This window comes from Hemiscyllium ocellatum, chromosome 7, assembly GCF_020745735.1.
Source record: "Hemiscyllium ocellatum isolate sHemOce1 chromosome 7, sHemOce1.pat.X.cur, whole genome shotgun sequence".
In the NCBI taxonomy this organism is placed as follows: domain Eukaryota; kingdom Metazoa; phylum Chordata; class Chondrichthyes; order Orectolobiformes; family Hemiscylliidae; genus Hemiscyllium; species Hemiscyllium ocellatum.
Genome location: NC_083407.1, coordinates 109,804,756 through 109,821,491, shown reverse-complemented (window position 1 = coordinate 109,821,491; position 16,736 = coordinate 109,804,756). Strand labels below are relative to the sequence as shown.

Genomic DNA, 16,736 nt, shown 5'->3' with positions numbered 1-16,736 from the left:
ATACCACATTCACAGTTTTTTCCTCATCTGCTGTACTTGGTGGTTTGGGTTCTGCAAGCATGAATAGGTTGAGTACAGTTTATACTCTACCAATTGTGAACAGCTAAAAGGAATAGCTGTTTGATGTAATCAGTGAATTACTACCTGGTATTGCAATGGCACTGAAATTCAAGGTCCTGTTCTCTGCTGGTGGTGTCTTTTAGGTACACTTTTCAATGCTGCATTTAAAAGCACTCATTCATCACATACACTTTATATGTTGGCTTGACCAGTCTTTCTTTTATTTATTTCCTGTGTTTACAATTGAATTCAGATTTTGTAATCACATTTTGTTGGTACAAGATAAATATTTTGAAGTTGAATAGTTTGGCACTGGAAAAGTGCAGCAGATCATGCAGCATCCAAGGAGCAGGAAAATCGATGTTTTGTACATAAGCACGTCATCAAGAATATGGCAGAGGGGAATGGGCTGAGAGATAAATAGGAGGGTGGTAGTGAGGGTGAGTTAGCTGGGAAGGTGGTAAATAGATGCAAGTGGGGGATGATGGTGACAGGTTGGAGGGGAGGGTGCAGCAGATAGGTGGGAAGGCAGATTGTCAGGTTCAACAGTTCAGGAGGGCAGTGCTGAGTTGGAGAGTTGGATTTGGGATGAGGTAAGGGGAAGGGTAATGAGGAAATTGTTGAAGTTGATGTTGATACCATGTGATTGGAGGGTCCCAACCTCTTTTGAAAGCAAGCCAAAGTTAATTGTAATAGAAATAGAAAGATAGGCCAGATGAATTCGTGGCTGAGGAGCTGGTGTTGGGGACAGGGCTTTCAGTTCTGGATCATTGGGTTCTCTTCTGGGGTAGAGGTGACCCGTTCAAGAGGGATAGGTAGCGCTTGAACCAGAGGGGGATCGATATCCTTCTGGGGACATTTGCTAATGTTACCCGGGAAGGTTTAACTAGCTTGCCAGGAGTGTGGGACTCTGAATGAGAGGGGCCAATGAGAAGTGGGGGAAGAAACATTAGTCAGAGAGCAAGTTTAGTATTCAGGATAGCCAGGGGCACAGTAAAAGGAAGGAAAAGTCCATTTATTTCATAGCACATGGCTTGACTGGTAAGGCAGACAAGCTCAGAGCATGGATTGCCTCTGGGAACTGCAATATTACAGCTATAACAGAAACATGGCTGAGAGATAGGCAGTACATGGCAGCACAATGTTCCAGGATACAGAAGCTACAGGTGTCACAGTCGTACAAGTGAATGAAAAGAGGGTCTTGCCCTTTTGATAAGGGAGGACGTAACCAACAGTGCTTAGAATATTTTTAAGGAGAAAGTGTGGACTGCTACAGGGTCATCAAATGAGGTTAGACCTTAGAAAGAAGGGGACGGTCACTCAGTTGGGACTGTATTACAGACCCCAAATAGCCAGTGGGTACTAAATGTATAGAGCAGTTGCAGATACCTGTAGAAATAATAGAGTAGTATTAGATTAGATTAGATTAGATTACTTAGAGTGTGGAAAAAGGCCCTTTGACCCAACAAGTCCACACCGACCCGCTGAAGCGTAACGCACCCAGACGCATTCCCCTACATTTACCCCTTCACCTAAAACTACGGGCAATTTAGCATGGCCAATTCACTTAACCTGCACATTTTTGGATTGTGGGAGAAAACCGGAGCACCCGGAGAAAACCCACGCAGACACAGGGAGAATGTGCAAACTCCACACAGAGAGTCGCCTGAGGCAGGAATTGAACCCGGGTCTCTGATGCTGTGAGGCAGCCGTGCTAACTACTGTGCCACCATGCCGCCCATTTGGTTGGAGAATTTAATTTCCCTCGTATTGTTTGGGCCACCTGGAGTGTAAAAGACGCGGATAGGGTCGCAGTTACCAGATGTGTCCAAGAAAGTTTTCTAAATCAGTATGTAGAGGTCCCGACTCAGGAGGGTACAACACTGGATCTCCTCTTAGGAAACAAAGTTGGACAAGTGACTGAAGTGTCAGTCGGACAGCACTTTGGGTACAGTGACCATAAGTCTCTTTGTTTTCCCATAGTTGTAAGTAAAGAAAGGACAGTCCCTCAGGTTAAACTGTTAAACTGGAGCAGGTCCAATTTTGGGATGATTAGTCAGTATCTAGCAGAAGTCGTTTGGGTGAGTCTGTTTGAAAGAACAACTAGCAAATGGGAGGCTTTTAAAAAGTGTAATAACAGGAGTCCAGGGATAGTGTGTACTTGTTAGGGTGAAGGGAGAAGCTGGCATGTTTAGGGATCCCTGACTGACGAGGGATATAGAGGTTCTGGTCAGGAAAATGAAGGAGGCATACACTGGGTTTAAGCTACTGGGCTCATGAAACCCTAGATGACTATAAAAAGTGTATGATGGAAATCAGAAAAACAATGAAAGCATTTGAGATGGATCTGGCAGATAAGGTTAAATCCCAAGAGGTTCTATAGCTATATTGAGAGTGAAAGGGTGGCTAGGGAGGGAATAGGTCCCCTTCAAGATCAGCATGGCCATCTGTTGAGGCATAGGAGATGGGGGAGATTTTAATGAATATTTCTCCTCAGTGTTTCCTGAGGAGAGAATCATGGATGCAAAGCAAATAAGGGAACCAAATGGGGATGTATTGGACTGCGAACATATTACCAGAGAGGAGGTGTTTGCAGCCTTAAAGTGCACTAAGGTGGATAAATCCCCTGAGCCTGATCAAGTCTATCCTTGGATGTTTTGGGAGGCTAGGGTGGAATGAATGACTCAATGGTAGGATGCAGTGCGTGATGATTGAATGTTGTTTCTCGGACTGGAGGCCTGCAACTCGTGGTGTGTCACAGGGTCTGTGCTGGGATCTTTGTTATTTGTTATTTATATAAATAATCTGGGTGTGAATGTACACGGTATGATTAGTAAGTTTCTGGATGCAAGGAAGGTTATCAAAAATAACAAAGGAATCTTGACCAGGTAGGGAAGTTGGCTGAGGATTGGCAAATGCAAATCAACACAGATAAGTGTGAGATGTTGCATTTGGAAAATCAAACCAAAGTAGGACTTATACAGTAAATGGTAAGGTCCTGAGAGGTATTGTGGAACAGATGGACTCAGAGTACAGTTACATAGTTCATCTAAAGCGGTGCTACCACCATGTCAGGGAGCAAAGGGCTAGAATCCTTGCCTTCCTTGGTCGAGGCATTGAGTATAGGAGTTGGGACGTTACTTCACAGTTGTATAAGCCAGTAATGACGCTGTACTTGGAATATTGTGTACAGGTTTGGTCACCCTGTTGTAAGACACTAATCTAGAGTGGGCTGATTCAACAGCTACTATGGCTTGAGGAGAAGCAGATAAAATCACAGGGTGGAGTTGGGGCTGCTGGGGGAGGGGGGCATCCTTCACTTTCATGCAATGGATTTCTTTCAGGATGCACTAGATCACACCTGTAATTGGGGACTTCTGTATCCAAACATCACTGAGACTCTCTACAGTAGGTGGAACACAATATTACTTCACCTAGACACAAAAAGCAAGACAGAGAAGCACCATGGTTCACTGTCTCTGGTACTATCAGTGTACATCAAGCGAAGACATTGCAGTTCAAGAAGACAGCTGACCACAACCTTCTCAACAGTAATTTTGGATGAGTAACAAATGCTAGCCTGGCTAGGCCAGTAACACTCACATCCCATTAAAGAGATAAAAAAGAATCACAGTTGCTACACACAACATCGATATGGTGATTTTGTCCTTTGCCATAGTTATTGGGCAGATCTTTAAGAAGTGCCAAACACCCAACAGAAACATCATGGTTAGGAGCATTAGTCAGGGGTAAAAGCAGAGCAGTAGGGGAATGAGTTTGGGTAGGTTACTCCTTGGAAGGTCGGTATGGACTTGTTGGGCCAAAGGGCCTGTTTTCACACTGTAGGGATTTTATGATTTAAACAAACAATTGCCCTCCTCAAGCAATGACTCTGAACCATTCAGGATGCTTTGCAGTAAAGCCCGGAGTAGGAATCAAGAATTGTGCTCATATGCTACAAGTCACAAACTTTGTGATATCGAGGAACTAGCTTTACCACAACTGGTAAAAAAATGTGTAACAAGTGGCGGAAAAAGAGCAGCATGAAAAGGAACATGGGCAGAAACATCTTCCCAGTTCCCCTACAATGCTTTATAGGAACAAAAAATTGGAATTCAACAATTTAATTCCACCTGTGCTCTTTATTTAATAGAAATAATTGAGAATCAACACGGTAAGCTCCCTCAGTACTTGGTTTACCTAGCTCATGCTTTTAAGAAGTTAATCCACTTGGAAGATGTAAGTCTACGAGGCTTCCAGGTAGGACATTTCAAATGACAATGGAAAGTGACCTTGAGTGGCTTCAGGCCTTCAGGATCCAACTACCAACTGCAGTGTCTCAGCAAATGTTAGGCCAGAAAGACCCAGTTGTGGTACTAATGAAGGCACAGTGAAAGTAGTTGGTGAGGATGGAGGCATGTTAGCATTCTGAGAGGAATGAAGACCATCTTTCTGGGATTGTGCTCCCATGGTCCTGAACAAGAATAAATTGCAGAGATGATTTGACATCTTGAACACATCCATCAATGCGGGGCCAAAACCAAGATGTAAGTGACTAGAGTTTTCGTTGTAGAACTCCTGAAAGAGATCAGTGCCTTAGTTGTGCTCATTCAACTGATCTCTCACTCTATGTTGGAAAATAGTCTCCAAGTTATAATCAAAGCCACAAAACAAGATGAAGTGAACCATTTTTCAATGCTCAGAACCACACCATGAGAGATCTCTATGTGTCCAGAACACACACAGCATTTCTTGGTAAATACCATCTAGATTAGATTAAATTCCCTCCAGTGTGGAATAGGTCCTTTGGCCCAACAAGTCCACACCAACCCTACGAAGGGTAACTCACTCAGACTCAGTTTCTAACCTTCATTTTCCAATATCTCTCGTGACAACATATGAATCATTCAATCATGAGGCAGTCTCTAATCACTTCATAAGATTATCGTCAACACACACCCTTCTTTCACCCATACACAGAATCAAACAATTGCAAAAGTGGAGAAGGCCATTCTGCCCATTGTACCTACTTCAGCTTGAGCAGGGAACATAGAGCAAGAGTTTACTACTGGTGAACTGAACCCTTACATTCTGCATGCAAATTTCCAAATGCAGTGCTGTTTGGCAATTCGGCATCCTATGCCCCTGCTGTCATTCTTATAATCCTCTGTGCAGTGATTCACAGCATAAAGATCTCTCCTCTAGCCTAGGTTCTAACTTACTGTCTCTAAGTTGATGTCTGCTGAGGTCAGGTGGAATGATTGCATATTCAGTAAGTCTGTCTCCTCTGCTTTACTGATAGAAAAGAGTCCTTTATTTTCAACATTTGAAATTAAAAAGTTAACTCGGAGAAAGAGTGATGAATAAATAAATGTGAGCAGATGCAGTGGGTGAAATAAAAGGGAAAATGGAAAAAAAAGGAAATGTTGTGAAGAGGCCAGGCATAATAGAACAGAAAACATAGAAGATTACAGTACAGTACAGGCCCTTCAGCCCTCAATGTTGCGCCAACCTGTGGAACCAATCTGAAGCCTATCTATCCGACACTATTCCATCTTCATTCATATGTTTATCCAATGACCATTTAAATGCCCTTAAAGTTGGCAAATTTACTACTGTTGCAGGCCCCTACTAATCTGAGTAAAGAAATCACATCAGACATCTGTCTTAATATCTATCACACCTCAATTTAAAGCTATGTCCCCTCATGCTACCCCTCACCATGCGAGGAAAAAGGCTCTCACTGTCCACCATAATGCTCTGATCATCTTATATGTCTCAACTAAATCTCCTCTCAACCTTCTTCTCTAGAATGAAAACAGCCTCAAGTCCCTCAGCCTTTCCTCATAAGACCTTCCCTGTATACCAGGCAACATCCTAGAAATCTCCTCTGAATGCTTTCCAATGCTTCCACATTCTTGCAGAAAATGCGGTGACCAGAACTGTACTCCAATACTCCAAATTTAGCTGCACCAGAGTTTTGTACAGCTGCAGCATGACCTCATGACTCCAAAATTCAATCCCTCCACTAATAAAAGCTAATGCACTGTATGCTTTCTTAACAATGCTATCAATCTGAGTGGCAATTTTCAGGAATCTATATACATGGACACAGAGATCTCTCTGCTCATCGACACTATCAAGCACCTTACCATTAGCCCAGTACTCTTTATTCCTACTGCACCTTCCTAAGTGAATCACCTCACACTTTTCCACATTAATCTCCATTTGCAACCTCTCAGCCCAGCTCTGCAGCTTATCTATGTCTCTCTGTAACCTGCAACATCCTTCAGCACTGTCCACAACTCCATTGACCTTAGTGTCATCAGCAAATTTACTAATTCATCTTTCTACACCTTCATCCAGGTCATTTATAAAAATGACATACTGCAGTGGACCCAAATCAGATCCTTGTGGTATACCACCAGTAACTGAACTCCAGGACGAACATTTCTCATTGACCACCACCTTCTGTCTTCTTTCAGCTAGCCAATTTCTGATCCAAACTGCAAAATCATCCTCAATCCCATGCCTCTGTAATTTGTGTAATAGCCGACTGTGGGGAACCTTATCAAACACCTTAGTGAAATCCACATACACCACATCAACCGCTTTACCCTGATCCACCTGTTTGGTCACCATCTCAAAGAACTCAATAAAGATTTGTGAGGCATGACCTATCCTTCACAAAATCATTTTGATTATCCCTAATCAACTTATTCCTCACTAGATGATTATAAATCCTCTCTCTTATAACCATTTCCAACACCTTACCCACAACCAAAGTAAGGGTTACTGGTCTATAATTACCAGGGTTATCTCTTCTCTCCTTCTTGAACAAGGGGGCTACATTTGCTATCCTCCAGTCTTCTGGCACTATTCCTGATGACAATGATGACATAAAGATCAAAGCCAAAGGCTCTGCAATCTCCTCCCAGTTTCCCAGAGAATCCTAGGACAAACGCCATCTAGCCTAGGGGACTTATCTACTTTCATACTTTCCGGAATTGCTAACACCGCCTCCTTGTGAACCTCAATCCAGTCTAGTCTAGTAGCCTGTATCTCAGTATTTTCTTCGACAACATTGTATTTTTCCAGTGTGAATGCTGATGAAAAATATTCATTTAGCACTTCCCCTATCTCCTTGGACTCCATGCACAACTTGCCACCACTTTCCGGATTGGCCCTAATCTTTCTTAGTCATTCTTTTATTCCTGATATACCTATTGAAAGCTTTAGGGTTTTCCTTGATCCTATCTACCAACAACTTCTCATGTCCCCTCCTGGTTCTTCTTAGCTCTTTCTTTAGTTCTTTCCTGGCTAACTTGTGACTCTCAAGAACCCTAACTCAGCCTTCACATCTCATCCTAACATAAGCCTTCTTCTTCTTCTTGACAAGAGATTCAACTTCTTTAGTAAACCATGGCACCCCTCGCTTGACAACTTCCTCTCTGCCTGACAGGTACATACTTATGAAGGAAACACAGCTGCTGTTCCTGGAACAAGCTCCACATTTCAATTGTACCCAAATCCCCGCAGTTTCCTCCCCATCTTATGCATCCTAAGTTTTGCCTGATCACATCATAATTGCTTTTCCACTAGCAATAACTCTTGCTCAGCAGTATATACCTATCCCTTTCCATCATTAAAGTAAACATAACCGAATTGTGGTCACTATCACCAAAAATGCTCACCTACCTCCAAATCAAACACCTGGCCGGGTTCATTACCCAGTACCAAGTCCAATGTGACCTCGCCCCTTGTTGGCTTGTCTACATACTGTGTCAGAAAACCCTCCTGCACACATTGGACAAAAACTGACCCATCTAAAATACTCGAATTATCGTATTTCCAGTCAATATTTGGGAAGTTAAAGCCCCCCATAACAACTACCCTGTTACTCTCACTCCTATCCAGAATTATCTTTGCTATCCATTCCTCTACACTTCTGCAACTATTCAGAAGCCTATAGAAAACTCCCAATACAACCTCCAGTTAACACTCATCATGGCCATGTATCTACCCTGCCCTTAATGTTAGCAACATTTTCTTCCTCAAGAGACAAGATGCGTAGGGACACCTGGCATTATTGTTACCAGCCTCCTGCTGCATGTTGTGCATGGTCGCAAGGAAGAGAGGAGTGTGCTTATGATAAAGCTGGTGATGTGTTTAACAGATTGAACCTGTCATGAACAGTTCATATGTTGTGATATGAGATGCAAGAAATTGAGGGTTGCAACAGAGGTGAATGTAGCAGGTATACAATTGTGTGCATATACCAGGAGAATACAGTGGTGTGGTGTAATATAGTAATTGCAGGAGAATGAAAGAACAGTGGCAGCACTGTGAATGATTATAAGATGCAGAAGGTGGTGCAGGTAGGTGTAGTGGAAGAGAGTAATTGAGATGAGAAGATTCTTAGCTTGACAACTCTGATGAGGTGAAGGTAATTTTTCTTTATTAGCAACATCCAAGAGTTTAAATTCCTGGCACTAACCTCCTAATTAACCTTCCCAATGCTCATGAAGAAATTGCCTGACGTGCTAAGAACAGGCTTTCGAACTTGCTATCATAACCTGAATGACAGCATCCAAAAGGTGCATCAGAGAGCCAGGGTGATTTCTCTGTACTTCTCTTGGTCACTGAAGACTTTGCACAGTATTTCCCTGCCATCTGCAGCTACAGTGTGTATCTTGGAAATACTAGTCTCAGTAAATGACATTAGTCAAGTCTACTTTTTTCTACACTGCTATGTTCATTACCATGAAAATAGGCATGCAGTCAAAACGTAGTCTGGACAAAGGCTGTAGTTCCAAATTCACCTGTATTCTGTTCTCAGCTGCTCATTTTCAGACCTATCAACATTCCACATAGAAAAGTCTCATGTACACTATTTTTTACTGAGCTTCTCCAATATTTTCAAGATTTGAGAAAAAAAAACTGACCTACTAAAATCAATGACAATGCTACAATATTCTTAGCTGGGCAATTTTAGACTAAACCTAGAAGTGTAACTTGTAAGATTTGCAAATTATTTACAGTCAAGTTCTTATTAAGTCAATGGAAAATAATTAGAAAGCCATTCATTGAGGTAGCCCTATTAAGTTACGTGCATTTTAGAAAATTTGCAACAAAATCTGTAAATAATAAATTTCATCTCTAAAGGCATGTCAGAAAAGAATAAAAAGTTGTTCATTTCATATTAAAAAACAATTTTTCTCAAACCTAGTTACCAAATGCATTTACTCTTGGAAAATATATCTGTCGAACCAACGTAACCCCAGTGGAAGAATGGGAGTAGAATATTAAAGGCATTGGGCCCAATTTTACCATACGGTGCCAACATAAAGTCATCCATTTTTGTTTTTGTTTGTATATGTTCTTCCAGTATTAACTCATTTTTGCTTTAACAACCCTTTTTGTATATCCCATTTCCAAGTCTCTTCATACTGTATGAAAATTGTGTCCAATTAACATCAAATAACTTTTTATCTCTGCAAATGTCACTCTTGAAGCATTATGATAATTATCACTCTGACTTTACCTCTCCTTTTTAGGGAAAAATCTAGATTCTGTATGATGTGCCCCACCTGAGTCAGAAAGAACAATGGGAAATCAGACATAATTAAACAGAAGTTTGATTTTTCTGGAAATAGAAAGGATTGTTAAATGGACGCTAAATGAAGGCTTGCATTATTGAATGATGCTGATATTTATCAAACTGGCATGTCAACTGAAGAACGTTTATGAATAACTAAAAGGGACTTAATGTTATCAAAATTATGAAGGTTTTAAGGGTGAACAGTGAAAGATTATTCACACTTATTGGTAAATTGAGAAGGGGCACAAGTCTAGAATTATCAGTAGATAAAAAGAAAAACACAGGAAGACATTTTTTCTATTCACATAAAGTTATTGGGAATACAATGTTTATTTGCAAGTGGCTAATGAAGTATTGGAGCTGTCATTATTTGAAAAAAAAGCCAGCTATTTGGAAAATAATATGAAGTACTCATAGCCAAAGTTCAAGGAATGGGATAAGAGTAAAGACAGCTCTAGTTGAAGAGCCAGTGCTGGTCACAGCAAATTCTTCCAAATAGACTCATTTACCAGGGACAGAAGTTCAAATTGTAGAATAAACTGTCATTTGTTTTCAGAATTTCTGCACATAAAGTCCCATCATGAAGGATCTTCTGGCTTGTTATTCACGTAATAAAATAACTAGGATTAATGGGTACTGTTTCAGACTGGGTTAGGAGGGGGAAGATGTGAAGAAAGGAGAAGAGAAATTTTACACATATTATTTCATTGCTTTGAATCAATTATTGTTTTTCCACTGGATGAGATAGTTACTGGCAAGGCCAGCATTTGTGACACATCTGTATTGAGTGCCTTTCAAAGGCCATTTCAATGTGCAATTAAGAGTCAAACAAATTGCTGAGGGTCTGGAGTCACATGTAGGCCAGATTGGCAAGGTAAAGATTTATGAACTGAATTGAAATGCAGTGGGACAAACCCTTGTCCCCAGCACATTTTCCCAGGAGTCTAAGCTGCTTATCCAGTGATTTTACCTCTGCTCTTATTCCTCCAATTTACATTAAGATAATTTAAGACAACATGTTTGGATTGAGCAAACATATCATCCAACTTCCTTCCTATCTAGCTAATGAGTCTATGCTCCCTTATTATTACTTATGCAAATAGAAACCACTGAATGCTAATTTTTGTCAGGTATCAAATTATTAGTCAAGAATCTATAACTGTAAATTACTTGCACTGATCAGTTACATATATTTACAGGGGTATTAATGGTTACTAAATTAAAGATTAAATGGAAAAATAGACTGACAACATTCAGTGCTTTTCCACCACACCGCAGGAATATAGGTGCAGTTGTACACCATAATGAGCCATAATGCAATGTTGGGAAAGGCACACAAGACAAATGCATCACTACCAAAATGTCCATTCTCCCATACTGGGGGTCATGATGGATATGATAAGTTCCCAATCTTTTAAAGGGGCTTAAAATTATCATATGAAAATGTCTATGTGAGGCTAATTATTGAAAGCATAATTTCCCCAGAATTTAATATAGTGTGAAATAACAAGTAAATTACAAGAGGAACACAAAGCCTTTCTAACCCTCACGGCTGTTTCATTTTTAAAAATGCATTAATTATTTCATAATGTTTAGAGAAACTAATTAATTATGTTATATATTTAAGGCTAACAAGAATATGAACATTGTAATTTGTAAGCACTAGTCTCAGTACACTTTGATAATTTACAAATATTACTTCTCTAGAACCTCTGAATGAAGCATGCAAATGCACTCATTAAAAGGTCTAACAGATAAGCAGCACTTGTAACTGTATTTTGCAAATGAGCAAAACAATTTGATCATGAAATTTCTAACCTAAGTATTCCAGATTTTACATCATCCTTAAATTGATAAATACCAATGTTGTGATTTTCAAGGCAACAAATTTGGTTTGGCTGTTTTACAATGGGAGTATTAAGAGTGCGCAATGACAATAGATAACAATCTTAATTATATCAGTATGTCTTTAGTTTGCGCACTATAAAATCTTATATAAACCTATTCACTGACAATTCCTACATTATTTATTCCACCACACTGGTGATTAAAAAAAATTTAACTATCGTAAAAATAATATACCTAAAGTGGACCACAACTTTGATTTTTTTCGAAGTACACATTTCTTATCTAGTGTACGATCAATTTTTCTTTTAACTGCTTACCAGTGTGGCTCCGTTTATGTACCATTAGAACATTGGGCCCAATGCAAACCATCCCACAGATGTCACACTTCAGTTTACCATTCGGAAGTCGTATCCCTCCATCGGCTTGTATCTCCGGCCCTGGGTTGGTTTCAGTCATTCCGTTGCTTTCCACCACAGACTCCTCCATGGCACTCATTGCCTCTTTGCTTCTGGCTCTGTCCACCTGATTAAGAACTTTTCCATCATCTTCATCGCTATGCATCTCTATCTTGATGGAGTTTGCTGCAAAACCAATGAAATGTTTAAAATAAAACATGGTTGCTTGCAGGCAGCTTAGTTATCAAAGAAAAACATTTTTTTTTCTTATACCAGTCCTTCCTCTTGTCCATACTTGACTGATGGCCAATTTGTAAAACTACAATGTAGAAAACAGACTTCATATGGATGAAGCATGTTCAATATATTTCAAATAGACCTTATTAGTAACAATATGCTGTCATTTGATTCAGTCACAGAAGCGTTTTTTCTTAATTGCTGTACTGTAACTTATTATCAGTTGTACATCACAGAGGCAGCACTAGCCATTTGTTTTTGTAGAAAGTGTGGTGCACAGTTTCCCGCACCCACCATATGGGACAGCTCTTGGTGCATGTCTCAGTGGAATGCGATTTCTGGAGTGATGTTATGAGCTTTTGCAACAGCATAAGCAGCCAGCCCATTTCCCCCTTGAAGACTGATAAAGATGTCTGTTTCATCCCACTGAAGAAACATATATAACTGCTATTTATTCCACTTGAATCTTATAAAGAAATTGAATAACTTTTCAAAATCAAAATTATGTTTGGAAAATAAGGTTCACATTGCACTTTATCAATATTGCAAATCTTGTGACATGAAAGTAAAATGAATATTCACCACTTGTGAATGCAATACTTATTTTTCTCCAAACTGAAAAGACGACAGTCAAATATTTAGCTCAGTCACTTTATATAATGGTTATCTCTATAGTGGTCAAAAAAATCTTCCACCCACATAAAGTCTAAAGAATGTTCCAAAGGCCCATTCTGGTGTTTTTGACAGTATCCAATTCCATCATCATCCTCACTTTTTCTCCCAGTTCAGAGTTTGCCAAACTTTCAACTGCTATAGAATGAAGATTGAGCAGAAGTGCAAATTTTACTCAATTTTCCATTAATTCCATCTTCTGACAATTACAGGGAGGCATACTGCAGCATACTAGCATTGGCTGATGCACACCCAATCCTGCAAAGAGGCATCTCAGAGGAGGAAATGCAAACTTTCATCACACCCAGTACAAAGTACTAATGCTCCAAAGCACAACTATGCCGCAGACACTGTGGTTAGAAAGTTACAGCTAAAACTTCTGTACTGTAATATGACCATCTAACAATAGTCCTTTCCTCTCCAACTGCTGAAACCATAATTCCATTACAAATTACTTTCAGTCTTAATTATCTGAACATATATAGCCTCAGTATAAAAGTGAAAAGAAATAAAACAAAATGTAATAACTAGAATACCTAGCACAAAGCTTTGTTATATTTTCAAATATTTTATAAAATGCACCCATAATCAAAACAATTTGGTGTTAAATAATAATAATCATCAACAAAGACATTAAAGTGTGGTGTCACAAATTCTCAATCACTGAATTAAACTTAACATTTGGAGCAAGAGATAGGTCAAACAAGTTAAGGCTAATTTCTGTTTTTTTCTGCTGGACTATGTTCCAAGGACTGCAAGTTCAACCATACAATTGAAATAAGTGGAAATTATGATACAATTTCTTATTATATTAATTAATTAGTTATATTAGATACAAGAAATTACTACAAAACAGTGTTTGATTTTCAAGTTGAGACTAAATGACCATCCATAGTTCTCCAAAGTTCTTAAGAAATCCATAATATTATTTTCAAACTTCAGAATGCTACTGAAACTTTAAACGTCACTTTAAATAGGCTTTCCCCAAAAGATTAACTAGTTCTTGCTTCCACAAATCAGAGGAACATAGAAGAATTAAAGTCAAAGGATAGTGAATGAAAGTTGCCAGAGTCTATGGTAAAGTAAAAAAAAACATATTTGGAATGAATGTTCAATGTACATTTGATCAGGCACTGTATCAGCTTTGGCTATATGGTAGCACTCTTAACTACAGGTCATGTTGAAGCCCCACTCCACGCATGTGAAGTCATTTTCTGGGCTGATACTCAATATTGTTGTCATATGTTGGGCAATACAATGAACTACATTGAGGATGGACATAAAATTTGCTGCACTGCTCAAAGCAGAACGTGGAAATTCTCTCACCATTTTCTGTTCTTAAATAACATGATTAAAAAGGCGATTAATCAGATAAATATAAAGTTTTTTTTCATCTTGCTATGTGCATTACTTGTCATGCTCCTCTATATTGTTATATTTCAAAAAATGCCTTGCAATGTCCTGAGATCGCATAAGATGCTCTTTCTTTCACAATCTCTATTTTGGTCCTAAGTGACTCAAACCACATAAACATAAATTAACAGCAAAGGATTAATAATAACATACATTTTTAAAAGTCATAGTTATTCCCAAGGCAGTACAAATACAGTCATCAATATCAGATGCTGCTAGTGAGCATACAGTGTGCACAGCACTTATCGTTCAAATTCTTTTCCTCACACTGATTCTCGACCATAAAAAGCTAGTCATGCAAATTAAAACAAACTATTCTGTACATTAAGTTCTCAATTTCAGCCAAGCTGCAAGGGCTCAAGATATTGGAGGCCATACCATTCTGTCCTCATCCTCCACCCTCTTGTCACCCCACCCCAAAACAGAATCACAGTGCATGCTAAGACAGAAGATGCTGCAGGTTCCTGTATGCAAGACAACCATTTATTGTTCAAGGAGATGTATATAAGGATAGAAAATTACTGGTCAGGGTCATAAGAACAACGGAAACTCAACTGGGGAAGAAAAGAAAATACATTAAAAAGGCCAAAAGAACGTTGGATGCTGTAAATCAGAAACTGCTGAGCCTTTCTAGCAATCTCTGTTTTTGTATATTAAAGAGGTGTTTGGAAAGGTTATTACAGTTCAAAATGCATTAATAACAATATATTTGAGGTGAACAGCATACATACATTTAAAAATGAGCTGGATACAGATGGATGAGAAAGACATAAAAAGGCCTGCAGATGCTTAGATAAATAGGATAGGAAAAAGCCTGTGCAGAACATGAACAATAGCACAATTCCACGCTAAATGAACTGTTTTTGTGCTATAAACTCCCCATAGATCTATGTATACATTACAATAATTCCTCGGAGTCAAAAATACAACAGGATTAAATAAAAAGGAGGTGAAGACTGCAGCTGCTGGACAGTCAGAGTCGAAAAAGGTTGTGCTGGAAAAGCACAGCTGCTCAGGCAGCATCCAAACAGCAGGAGAGTCGATGTTTTGGGAATCAGCCCTTTATCAGGAATGAAGGACTTCTGCCCAAAACGTCAACTCTCCTACTCCTCAGATGCTGCCTGACCTGCTGTGCTTTCCAGCACAACCCTTTTCCACTCAGGATTAAATAAAAGTTTGGGATCTCAGTAAAAAAGTCAACAAACTTTTAAAATATGTTTTCAGAATTGGTCTTTGACACATTTCAGACATATTTAGTGAACTTTAAAAATAAGATGAAGATTCAGAAAGTATGATGCATAGTTTGGAGATTTTTCTCAGATAACCAATTCCAATAGGACCGAGACACAAGTTCAATTATAATCTAATCATACAGAACAAAATGTAATCAGTAAATCCATGACAAATCACTGTTGTGTGCAGAAGATATTACTTAATGTTCATTAAATATCATTTTTCATTAGAGAATATATTCCTTCCCTTTTAAACTGTGTTAGGCCAATTAAACTATGGCTTTTAGTTGTAAATAACATTTTGTTAGGATGTGAATTTGAAATATAGACCAATAATAATACATCAATATGAGATCGTTTCAGTTTAAGTTGATATGAGGATCCACATCAAACTTGGTGTTAGGCTCTTGTCTTGAGGAAGTAGTCTTGTAGCATTTGAGCTTTAAACATGCTTTAGTGTAGGTGTAACTATTTTGGAGCAAATAATAAAGAAGTTTCAGGTGGCCAGGTAACTTTTCAAACCAGATCACTTTTTTCTCAATGACAGTGGTATTGTTAACATTAAAACGTAATAAAAATTTACGTAGCCAAGAAGCAAAAGAAAAAACAGAAGTTTAATTCAAATCAATTTGGATTTCTAACAACGTGTTAATATTTGAAAAGAGCTCTTTAAACAGCATGCATTTGTCACCAACAACTAATCATTTAAAGTGGAAATATTCATGATTGAATGTGTAAGGACCAAGTTAATCTCTTTCTCCAAAACTGATAAACTGGGTTTGTGTTCAGCAATAAGTGATGTCACCAAATTCTGTCTCACTTTAACATTTATTGCAATTGTCCATCCTTTTGAATCTCTGAGGTGCGTTTCATGGAAATGTTTTCGGAAGTAACAATAATCTAAGGACTCCCGCTTTAACTCCACTATTCTATCTTTGTACTGCAAAAAACTAGTTTGTTTGAAAAGTTGTCTAATTTAAGTATGTTAATTTGAGTAAAAAGATGCATTACTAGCACTGTCAAAAACAAAATGCATAATAATACAATAACTAGTTAGTTGCAAGATACTCCAATCATGGACATGTTAGAAATTTGTTCAGTTTGGTCTCCACAGAGAGAGAGCTATCTAGGCCCTAGAAACTGTACACAGAAGGCCAACCAAGATGATATCAGCCTTCATGGATTCTCAGTTTTGTAGACAGATGTCAAGAATTGGTGTTATTTACTTTGGACAAATGCTGCCTAAGGGAACCTATGCTTGAGGTTTTCAAATGTGTA

At 38.8% G+C, this 16,736-nt stretch overlaps 1 protein-coding gene across 7 annotated transcripts in view; it reads right to left on the bottom strand.

Annotated features, from left to right (window-relative positions):
* Positions 1 to 16,736, bottom strand: part of ikzf2 (IKAROS family zinc finger 2) — a 166,332-nt gene that overhangs the window by 83,466 nt on the left and 66,130 nt on the right. For 6 of the 7 annotated variants that reach the window (XM_060827646.1, XM_060827645.1, XM_060827647.1 and 3 more), the window contains one exon: positions 11,827 to 12,090. In XM_060827646.1, coding sequence (XP_060683629.1) covers positions 11,827 to 12,090 — 264 coding nt within the window. The remainder of the gene's footprint in view (positions 1 to 11,826; positions 12,091 to 16,736) is intronic. The other variant, XM_060827650.1, reaches the window with a different exon arrangement.